This window comes from Schistocerca gregaria, chromosome 1 (assembly GCF_023897955.1).
Source record: "Schistocerca gregaria isolate iqSchGreg1 chromosome 1, iqSchGreg1.2, whole genome shotgun sequence".
Classification (NCBI taxonomy): Eukaryota; Metazoa; Arthropoda; class Insecta; order Orthoptera; family Acrididae; genus Schistocerca; species Schistocerca gregaria.
The window spans coordinates 375,538,354-375,550,214 of NC_064920.1; the positions used below are offsets into that span (position 1 = coordinate 375,538,354).

At 41.2% G+C, this 11,861-nt stretch overlaps 1 protein-coding gene across 1 annotated transcript in view; it reads right to left on the reverse strand.

Annotated features, from left to right (window-relative positions):
• The window catches only part of LOC126347338 (transcription factor kayak), a 104,660-nt gene extending 94,683 nt beyond the window's left edge, over positions 1-9,977 (reverse strand). Inside the window, exon 1 of the mRNA XM_050002262.1 lies at positions 9,167-9,977. Coding sequence (XP_049858219.1) covers positions 9,167-9,286 — 120 coding nt within the window. The 5' untranslated portion in view covers positions 9,287-9,977. The remainder of the gene's footprint in view (positions 1-9,166) is intronic.
• Between the last annotated feature and the right edge of the window lie 1,884 nt (positions 9,978-11,861).

Here is an 11,861-nt window from a genome sequence, read left to right on the forward strand (position 1 = left end):
TTTGCCTATCATGCAGCTTCCTTTATTATGTTTACAAAATTTATGTATTGTTTACTCACACTCTCCTCTCTGCTTCTTATGTAACATGATATTGTTTTTCAATTTACCCTTCAGTTTGTACTATATGTAAAATTTTCTTCCACTTTTGCTCCCTCTGTCTTGCTGATGTTTTCTCTCATATTACCCAAACTAACATTGCCGACTGAAGAAAGAAAATCAAACCGGCATGCACACCCTGTCTGTGGCATCATGAAGTGCATCCACACACACAAAATCTGAACTCAATAATCAACGATATGCTGACGCTAGATGTACGTTATTATGCTCGTCCTACAATGGTTTATCAACAAGAAGACGACAAATGGCCATTAAAACGAGTTCAAAAAGAACAATATAGGAAAATCAAAAAGGAAAAGCATATAAAAGCGAGAAACTATAAAATGACAGTAATGTTAACCATCTGCTTAATAGAAAGAAATACTTAAAATGCATCGTTGTTAATAATTTAAATAAGTATATATGGTTCCGGCGGGGTTGAAGATTTCCTCCGCTCGTGGACTGTGTGTTGGTTGGTCCTCATCATCGGCGACGCCCAAGTCGCCCAGAACGGCGTCACCTGAAATAAGACTTGCACCCGCAGGCCGAATTTCCTCGGTTGAGGCCTCCCGGCCATCAATGCCACGCGATCATTTTCATTTTATTTCCACGCTCACATAGCACCTAAAACTGGCCGTGCAATCCCTGATGTCTTATTTTATTACGATGACAATTCCTTCCCCCTACGTAACATTTTGGCATTCGGAGGTGAAGGTTGAAAGTTGAAATAGATTGAAATTACGTGAGAAGACTTCAGCGCAGAGAAAAATGCCTTTGTTTTAATGGTTGACAGCCAAATTCTCTTATCGCGTCACTCAATCTCTCTCTCTCTCTCTCTCTCTCTCTCTCTCTCTCTCTCTCACACACACACACACACACACACCCTTGCTTCGCGGTAATACGAAACGACTAGACCTTCTTTGGAATTTTCGAAGTCTTTTCAAACAAGCCACACATACTTTATTCGGAGGTAATAGTTTATAAAGAGCACAACAACACAGAACAAATGAGTTTCGTAATCACATTTGTTCAATGCTTCAGAATCTATTTATATATGGCTACACATTATTGAACAAAAATATGCATCAATAATTTGCTATATATCTTATTGTTTTCCTCGTTGTCCGATATCAAGCATGAATACTTTGGTAGGGTTAACTAGTTTCCAGGTAATAAGCTGGCAACCATATTTCGACTTGCACCTATCTTGTCTTACGGAGATCACCATACTAAAACGACGAGAAAACATTTCAAATCTCTGTTTTTGAGAAACTGTTCACCATTTTTTATTAACGCGATGTCTTCTGTCCAGAAAAAAATGTATCATCCACGAAATTAATTTCATCCGACCGCCGCGAATACCTCAATATACAGATTCATTACGTTCGCGTCAGCAGGACAAATTGCGTAGCTAGAACAGAATGAGGAGAAAAGAACCATACGAGAACTAGAATTGTTCGACTGCGGTTAGTAGCCTTTACCAGCAAACATATCGTCACCACTTTGACACCACGTCCATCCAGCTACGTGGTGTCTGTCTTGTTCGAGAGAGGCCATCGTGTTTGATACAAAAGCCTGAATTTTTCCATTAATACGTTAAATTTTATACGTATCCTTCCCCGTCTTGCACACTTCCAGTATCTCGTAAAATTTTCTGTACTCGTACCGGACATCCCTAATGTTATCTCTGCTGAGATAACTGCTAGACAAACACAAACAAGTTTGTCAGTTCCCAGGCATACAGCTGCGATAACCGCCCAGTTTACTGTTTGTCCTTCAACTCGACTCCGTAGACAAAGAGCTTGCGGTCCTATCTTGTCCCTTTTGTCTGATTTACTCCGTCTGCGCTTAGTTCTTCCATGGCCCCTGTTACTTTACAGTTCCTATCCATGTGATGTTAAGAGATATTTTGAGTAGACTTTGCTATCGTCTTCCACTCTTAGATTCTGAAACATGGTCTTAGCTTTGATACACGGAAATTTTTAAATACAAAAAAAATAAAGTGTGTGGCTAGGCTCTAAGAATTCTTGTCGGCGAGACAGACTTTTACCAGAAATTCAATTTACGTTGAACGTTTTCCAGTTTACTGCGTAATTCAAGTATCTCAAAGAGGGCAACACAGTTTTACTGTCGTCGTTTTAGGAAGAAGTATAATCAAACAGTTCAGTGTGGAATACAGCACCATGTACACAAAATACGTATATAAACTTACCTTAAACGTGGATGGACGAGTGGTCCATATACAAGTAAGATAGGTCCACTAGTATTCGATTACACTGGTAGTGATATCTGTGCCGGCCGGCGTGGCCGAGCGGTTCTAGGAGCTTCAGTGTGGAACCGCGCGACCGCTACGGTCGCAGGTTCGCATCCTGCCTCGGGCATGGATGTGTGTGATGTCCTTAGTTTAGTTAGGTTTATGTAGTTCTAAGTTCTAGGGTACTGATGACCTCAGATGTTAAGTCCCATAGTGCTCAGAGCCATTTGAACCATTTGATATCTGTCTTGTATTGTTTTCCTATAATCCGGAACAAGTCTAGTTTAATGATGGTTACAATGTCTACGTTTTACAGTGTATTTATATTCACAATACAATGTCGTTCGGACATGCATGCAGAAATTGTAGACCCCAATGCCCCGACGGACTAACATCATGATGTAATTATTCGTCTCCCTATGCGGAATTACGAATTATGAAGAATGAGAGTAGGGACTACGTGACATATGCAAGTTTGGATCGGTCCGCGGAGGGGTGCTCCGGTAGCCGGCCTGCGGTGGTTAAGGCTACCGTTCGCAATAAGCGGGAAATCCGGGTTACAATCACGGTCAGGCACAAATTTTCATATGCCGCAAACAGCTGAGATCAACGCGTAGTCGCAGAATGCGAATCTATTTCGTAACAAATGCTAGTTTAATCTGCTGTAGGGAGAGTGAATATGTATTTCGAACTATAAAGAGACCATCGGAACAACTAACGTTAGTGTCTGCGAAGGAAATCGATGGCTTTATCGGTAATCCTGCGTGATGTATCCTTTAACATTGTTCAATTGTTTGGATTCCCACCTAGCAAGGCTCATATGCTAAAGTTTAATGGTGGTACACTGCTGGATAGACTTAAAAGTTGGTGAACATTCATTGCAAGTTGGCTGCGTTATGATTGTGCTGCCTCTGCCGTACACTTCGCATAAAAACAATAAAATGGTTGTCGGTTACCTCGGCCCCACAACCATGAATTTCCAAAAATGAATGACGCCTGCATACTCTAATTCAACTATCTGTTTCACATCTTAACACCATTGGTGTTAGTTGGAGAGTTTCAGCATATGGCATTTGCACTTTGAAGTATAAAGCTAAGTGACTGAATTTTCTGATGCTGAGAAATCAGAAATTTTTACTCGGTAAGTATTTTTTAAAGCCAAGATCGTATAAAATAGCTTTTATTTATTTCGAAACAACCGGTTACGACAGAATTTTGCTGTCATCTTCAGGTCTCGAAATGTTTCTGTTATAAAATGTGTTCATTTTGAGTTGGCAGATACGCCAGACTGTCCTGTAGGTAAAATCTATCACGTTACATGAAGGTCTGTCACAAATATAACTTTAAAAAATCAAAAAGCTCCTTGGGTGTACGGCCATGTCCATATATGTAACGATCAGCAGACGATTGTTACGTTATAAAAAAGACAGTACATAATAAAATGCACAGTAGCACGTCTGTTTACGTAAGCTGGACATATTCTAATTATTGAACATCCACCTTAGACAGCATATGAGGTACAACTGCAGTTGTCTGGCTAATGTAAACAGAACTGCTACTGTACATTTTATTGTGTACTGCGTTTTTTATGGCGTAACAAGCGTCTGTCGAGTGATACATATATGGGCATAGCCATGTGCACAAAGTGCTTTTTGATTTTAAATATTTTATTAATGACAAACCTTTATATAATGCGCTACATTTTACCTACATGACAACTAGGCGTGAGGACCAACTCAGAATGAATACATATTATAACAAAAAATTTTGAAGACCTAAGACGACAGTGAAGTTTCGTCGGAATCTATTGTCTGTAGTTAAAGGAATTCTTATGCAATTTTGGCTTTACGAAGTTTTTACAAAGCTAAGTGGCATGCCTCATGTCAAACACTAACAACAGACTAGTAACTTAATATTTGCCGCTGTAGGGTTTTGATAAACAAAAAGCATACCATGAATGTGAGTCGTAAGTTACTGCATATACCTTAATATAAGTTTTGTTTGCGCGCTGTTTTTAACTGAAAACGATGTGCTGAAGATTTAACAGGGTGTTTTTGTGGAGAAATTCTTGCTAACAGGGACCTTGAGAGAGGCCAAATGTCGAAATTTTGTGACAGTGCGAAAATAAACTAAAAATTAGCAGTTGCAGGCGACATGGAATCATTTAAGGCATTACCATCAGCTAAGCGAGAAGAGTAACGGTAGGAGGCAGATGTTGCGATTTCTTGTTAATCCACAGAAATGAATCAAGTTCACGTCTATGGTTTTTTTTTGTTAACGTCTCTGCTGCTGAGTGTTCTTTGCAATGTAAATGCCCGTTCTAAAGATGGTCATAATATGCAACGCAGTGTGCTCTAATTGAAGTCTAATCTCAATTTAACCAACTTTCGGTGGGTTCTATCTCTATATTTAAGAGCACATAATTTCAGTGTGTATTACAACTTGTGGTTCAACTGGAGTTTGCCAGTGCATTTTACTGTGATGGTTCGAAGTGACGCACTGCAAAATTTGATTACACGTGCCTTTTTTGTACTTTTCATTGTCTACCCCCAAACCTAGAGTGAACTGTTCGTATTATGACTACTGTGGAGTCAGTCGTCTAAACCTAAATACCGCGATCTGGTAGCGGAGCATAAGGAGACCCAAACAGCCATATAAATACAGAAAATTGTGACCACTCACTTTTTTGAAACACTGGTTCATTACATAAACCGGATGATCTTCAGATGGTGCACAAGAGGTTACATGACTGTATCATATCGTGAACTGGGTGCTGGCTCTGTGACAAAATGGAACACGCTTTAATACATCGCCGTAACTAATGTTCATATGGCGATTTGTATCAAAATTGCTTTCTGTACTTACTGCGGCAGGTATGGCCGCCTTTGTAATGACTATACATTTAGCAGCTTACATTGTGATGGACTGTTGGTTACATATCACTCACTTTTCACTGGTTATGAATACACTTACCGATTATTAATAAATTTTGCCAGCAACCAGCATGTGCTGTACAACTGACGTTTGTTAAAAATCTTCGGAGAAAGATATAACAGACTTTGCTCGGAGACTATTTGTCTTTTGTTTGCATACAATACAATGTGTAGGCAAATTCTTTGATCAGAATTGGCATTAACGCGAATGCTCAAAAATAAAATAAAGTTATAATATTGGCAGAGAACTGCAGCTCTGTACACTGATGTGACAAAAGTTATGGGACAGCGATACGCAGCTCTACAGATGACCTTACTATCGTTTACGCAAGCGATAAAAGGACAGTGCATTGGCGGAGCTGCCATTTGTACTCAGGTGATTCGTGTGAAAAGGTCTGCGAAGTGATTAGGGCCGCACCACGGGAATTAACAGACTCTGAACGCGGTATAGTTGCTGCAGCTAGACGTACGGGATATTTCATTTCGGAGGACGTTAGGGAATTTAATATTCCGTGATCCACAGTGTCATTCACATTAACGTCAGTTCTAATCAAAGTATTTACCTACACATCGGCTGTATTACATGCAAACAAACAAATGACGTCTCTGAGCAAATTATTTTATGTCTTCGTACGAAGATCTTTGTAATAAACAGCACATGGTGGATGCTGGCAAAGTTTCGTGTTAATCAGCTATTATTCTGTCAGAGACAATAAAGGACTTGGAAGAGCAGTTGAACGGAATGGACAGTGTTTTCAAAGGAGGATATAAGATGAACATCAACAAAAGCAAAACGAGGATAATAGAATGTAGTCGAATTACATCGGGTGATGCTGAGAGTATTAGATTAGGAAATGAGACGCTTAAAGTAGTAAATGAGTTTTGGTATTTGGGGAACAAAATAACTGATGATGGTCAAAGTAGAGAGGATATAAAATGTAGTCTGGCAATGGCAAGGGAAGCGTTTCTGAAGAAGAGAAATTTGTTAATATCGGGTATAGATTTAAGAGTCAGGAAGTCGTTTCTGAAAGTATTTGTATGGAGTGTAGGCATGTATGGAAGTGAAACATGGACGATAAACAGTTTGGGCAAGGAGAGAATAGAAGCTTTTGAAATGTGGTGCTACAGAAGAATGCTGAAGATCAGATGGGTAGATCACATAACTAATGAGGGAGTATTGAACAGAATTGGGGAGAAGAGGAGTTTGTGGCACAACTTGACAAAAAGAAGGGACCGGTTAGAAGGACATGTTCTGAGGCAGCAAGGGATCACAAATTTAGCATTGGAGGGCAGCATGGAGGGTAAAAATCGTAGAGAGAGACCAAGAGATGAATACACTAAACAGATTCAGAAGGATGTAGGCTGCAGTACGTACTGGGAGACGAAGAAGCTTGCACACGATAGAGTAGCGTGAAGAGCTGCATCAAACCAGTCTCAGGACTGAAGACCACAACAACAACAACATAGGGAGTAAAGTCGATGATTTGTTCGATACGTACAGCGCTCCTGGATCGCTATCGATCTCAACCGATGTGAAGAATGAATAGAGCGCCTTGTCTTAGTTCTGTTACGTGCAGTCTCTGGTGGCTCATCGATGACCCGGTGAGCGTGATTGAACGGCGTCACCTGCACGGCTTACCCTCCGAGAACGCCGCGGGACTCCCTTCTGAGCTTCGCCCCCTTAGCGGCAGACACTTTAACAAGCATTTGCCGCCAGCCGGCGTTGCAACACGGTGGGATCGATATTGCGCCGCCGACGCGACGCCGGCTGCATCCTGCCTCTGCCGCGACCCTCACAGCTCACCCCACGCGCCGCTCAAGGTACGCTCCGCTCCTATTACACCGGCACCGCACTGCTCCAGTTACTCTCATAACCCCCGAGTGGACTAGTTTGTAGTAAGTACGCACAGACCGCACCAGGTCAGCTGCTTCAACGTCCTATTCCTCTACTCTAGTGACATTTATTCCGACAGTAAAATTCTACATAACTGCAAAGAAAATAATCTTTTACTGTTTCAGTTCTTAGCCCCTCATTTCTATTCCTCTAGACAGTTTGAATGTGAAAGATATGAATTTTTCTTTAGTATTATTTTACTCGTGCTGATGGCGAGATCGGGGACCACTGCGATGGCTACAATCAAATGAAATAAACAAGCAGACACTTTTTCTGCAATATGTGCCGGGCTTTGACTATCTTCCAGTAGTTTAATGTTGTGGCGTAGTAGCTGTACTTTTAACGCTTGTATTTATCTAAATGACATTGATAACGTGATGGTTTGGGTGCACGACGTCGCGCTCACATTTATATAAAGAACAAATTCTCGATGGGGCAACGGCAGTATTCATAATTCAGCCGATAAAAGATAGTAACTACCCGGTTGCATCTCTGAGCCATACAGAGACAGACTAGAGCTAGAAACATGTCGTGGCGAAATGAAATACAACGGGCTGCTTGGTATATCCATCAAAATTTTCAGCGCTTGAGACGGCAAGTGTAAGAAACTATTGCGGCTCTCGCTCTCTCTCTCTCTCTCTCTCTCTCTCACTCACTCACACACACACACACACACACACACACAGGAAAATTGGTATTTCGCATCTATGTACAGTAGAAATACGTAAAAGATGAGCAGCAGCAGCATAATCTTCTCCATCTGTAGAAACCACTTGCGTACGAATATTTATATTGTCATAAGAATCTTCACAAAAGCAAATTAGTTCATTCCGAAACAAAGAAAAGCTGCGTCGTCGGCACTGGTGTGAGCAACAAACTAACAACATTTAGCTACCACACTGACAGATACAAAATATACTGTGATTATGTATCTATTCAGCACAACAGAAACTAAACTACACGAAAATGCAGTTAATTTATATACACATGCGCCTGATGTATCCCTTTGTTCTAAAGCGAGATATCAATTCGAAGAAACGAGGATAGCGCAAAAGGAGATTGTAACAGAACGACTAACGACAGACTACATAGCGATTTTCCGAATCTAAAACAGGTTACCTTCTTCAAATACCAGACAGTAAGCAATGAGTAATATACAAACACGTTAACATGTTATGTCATTTACTGTGGAAAACAAGGTGCTGCCACTGACATGTGCATCTACTCTGATACTAGTAGAGCCGCATGAAATAAGTAAGGCTGCGCGATAAACATGCTGCAGATAGTTTTCCACAATAAATACAGACAACTTGCCCTTAAGAAGAACTATTTCCTTTGTGGTTAAAGGCGAACATGTACTATGCAATTACGTAGAATTTTCAAGCACACCTAACCTCGGGTAAAGTGAAGGTCTGGCAGTCCTTGTTTCGAAGGGACAGATTTCGATGACGAAATCGACACTTGTTTTCTGCTGGAACACATGTTTCAATAAATGATGCGAAATGTAACTCTGCTATCATACCAATGTTAATATTCATAGTAACGTGATCATTACTGTTGACATAAATATCATTAGCTGTAGAATACATTGTTTTGTTAAGTCGGTTTTACGGATGGCAAATGTGGTTATACTAAGCTTTAAGAACTGACACATATCTGCTTCAATAATAAACATGATTTCTTTATGTAACAAGCAGGTTGACTGAACTCAGTAAACAGCAGGGTATTTGGAGGAAATGGATAGTGTCTGCTAATCAAGCAGAGGGATGATATTTTTTTAGTTATTACATTTGTTACGTTATAGGCCAGGATCATTCTGCCAGCTGTGCAGGGATAATATTTACGAAGATCGAAACATGTGATTGGCGTTACGTAACACGGGTATATGTCATGTGAGCGCTAGCTTGGAGCAAAGCGGCTTTACATCTGTCAGTTTGACGGCACTCCTGTTCCATTTCTTTGTTGTAAGTTATTTTAAAAAGTACTCACCGTAGTTGGAGTGATGACATCTCCTCCGTTGGCGACCGGCATGAAGAAATCTGTTGTCGATAGCCGCGAATCCTGGCTGTCAGAGTCACTGGAATGCACGGAATTGCCTGCCGAGTACATCGCTACGCTACGCCGTGAGGCTGCGTCAAAAGCTTTTCGTTGTCGGAGCGGGTCCCCCTATCCAGAGCTTCCACCTGCTGCCACTGGCGTCGCCAGCTCTTGGATGACTCACTGTCTACGGTGTTGCCTTTGCCCGACGGGGGAAGCCCTCACTCTCTCTCTACCTCCCGACCCGCTCCGTACAAAGACTCCCGAGTAATGATGTCATAGCCACCCTCCGCTATTTTTAGGTCGCTGAGCTCACTCGCAGCCGTCACGTGGGCGTGACGACATCGGCCGAACGCCGACGGTGTCTGCCGAGTGGAGCCGAAGTCGCCCGACGGCCCCTACCCCTCCTTCGACGAACGTAGGTGAAAGCCGCATGCGATGACGCATCGGGGTTGCCGGAAATGGGCGTACTGTGCTATGCCATCACGGGACCGAATGCTGCGTTACTCATCGCTCAGGAATTTCGTAGCGGCCTCGCTAAGTGCGGTGCTACACTTGTTACCTACGTGTTCCTCGACACAACGCGCTCGCGAGTGGCTATCGAGCGGCGGCCGCTGACTCACCGGCATGCGAGCAATGCGCGCGATTATTGATAAACAGGTGCGGTGTTTGTGGTGACAAGCACAAAATCGCGAGCCGTCGCAGTCGTGCATAGCGGGGGAGCACTTGGCTACGCCTCCGCTAGCAGCTGTGCCTTTGAGAGGACTGACTGAATCACGAATCAGACTGGAGGCTGATTCAGCAGCCACCACGTGTTGGCTGGGCGCACCAGACACAACCTGACCTTCGTCGAACGTACGTATTTGGAGTCGTACGAAATCGAGACCACGCTGGTGCTGTGCGGACCACAGAAACGACTGTCGACGGGAAAGCTCAGAGTTAAATGTCACCTGCATTTGTGAAGCAAATTAACCTGTTAATTAACGAAAAACCGCTCCAATTGATTAATTAGAATTGCATTAAGTCCATACGATCGGTTTCGGCTCTTATATTAGGCCATTATCAACTGTATCTGTAACTGCCAAATGTCAACACGTAACATGATGGTTATATAGACTTTTTTTATAACAGAAAACGAGAGACAGTGTTTCCTGTACAAGTACAGAAAGAATAAACATCTTACGTTAACTGTAGATAAGTAAAGTCAAAGGATAGAAACAATAAGAGTCAATTAGATAAAAAAATTTCGTGCACAATGGCGTCAAGAGGAAAATGGGGGGTGCCGTAATGATAATTCGACTTATTAAATCGGTTACCATTACTTAGCGTAGAAAACGTTATCTGACGTGTTTCAAAATTACATTGTATGTTTTTCAGATAAAATGCTGATAGTGAACGATAAAACAGTAAAAATCAAATGGATTTAAAAACAGTTTCGCGCCCAATGACGACACGAGAAAAATGGACGTGTCGCTATAAAAAACTGCATAATCCGATACATTAAAACTATTACCATGGTCTAGCTTAAAAACACTTATATTCTGACATATTGTAGAATTAAAATTGCATATTTTTCAAATAAAATGCTGAAATTAGTTATCTGGAATTAATAAAAGTTTAGAATTGTTGCAATGAACGAGGCATTTCTTTTCCACGAATTTGTTAAATAAATCGATTTACAAACTGTTTTACGTTAGGATAGTACTTTTTATCTACAACAGAGGTAATCCAGATAAATATTTTGTTTCTGTTATTCGTCGTGCACTTGTGAATGGAACGGTAAGTGTCGAGTGCATTCCACGTGATCCCTAATTCTTGAAAAGAAACTCGTTATCACTCTTTAAATAAGTGATCAGGTCTTACAAAAGGCCTTTTTATGGGCGACCTTTCCATCTTCCGTTTTTAAGGGAAGGTGAGATGCAGACTTCTCTTTGATGAACACTACATTTATGCTACAAAAGTTGATTTTAACCTACAAAACCAGAGAAAGACAAGGCAAAATGTAATGTAGCAGCATGTAATATCTGCCACATAACATATTTATTGTATGTAAAAAAAAACGGGAATATGTATTACAGGCTTCCCAAATAAATGAAGCGAAACGCGTATGGCAACAAACAAACTGCCTTCAATTGCTTGCATAGACGGTACATACCTCCAAGTATTATATTTTTGTTTATACGGCGGAATTAGTCATTTTGGATGTCAGGATGTCGACTAAAGCTGCATAATATCAATATTTATTTACGGCCTTTCCGAATTAGTAGGCGTTATGCCCTACTTCAGCGGCATGCTAACTCAAAATGTGGCCAAAACTGTGACATTAGAAAAAAATTCAAAGCAGTAAATACATTATCTAGACTACACAGCACTTACAGCACGTAAGTGGATCAACCATCAGATTACTTTCCGTTAAGTATCTGTTTAATTGTTCCCGATACTACTTCGGCAAGTCTAAGAGTAAATATTCGTATTTTGCTGCTTCAATCAATATATTATATCGAAAATGCCCTGCATTCAGAATATTAAAGCAGATGTGCAGCATGTTTTAATGTGACTAGTAGCGTTTGAAGAGACCTGAGACGAGTCTCTAAGCACCAGCATCATCTGGTGAGCCAACCTGTTGATGAATTGTATCAGTCTTAAA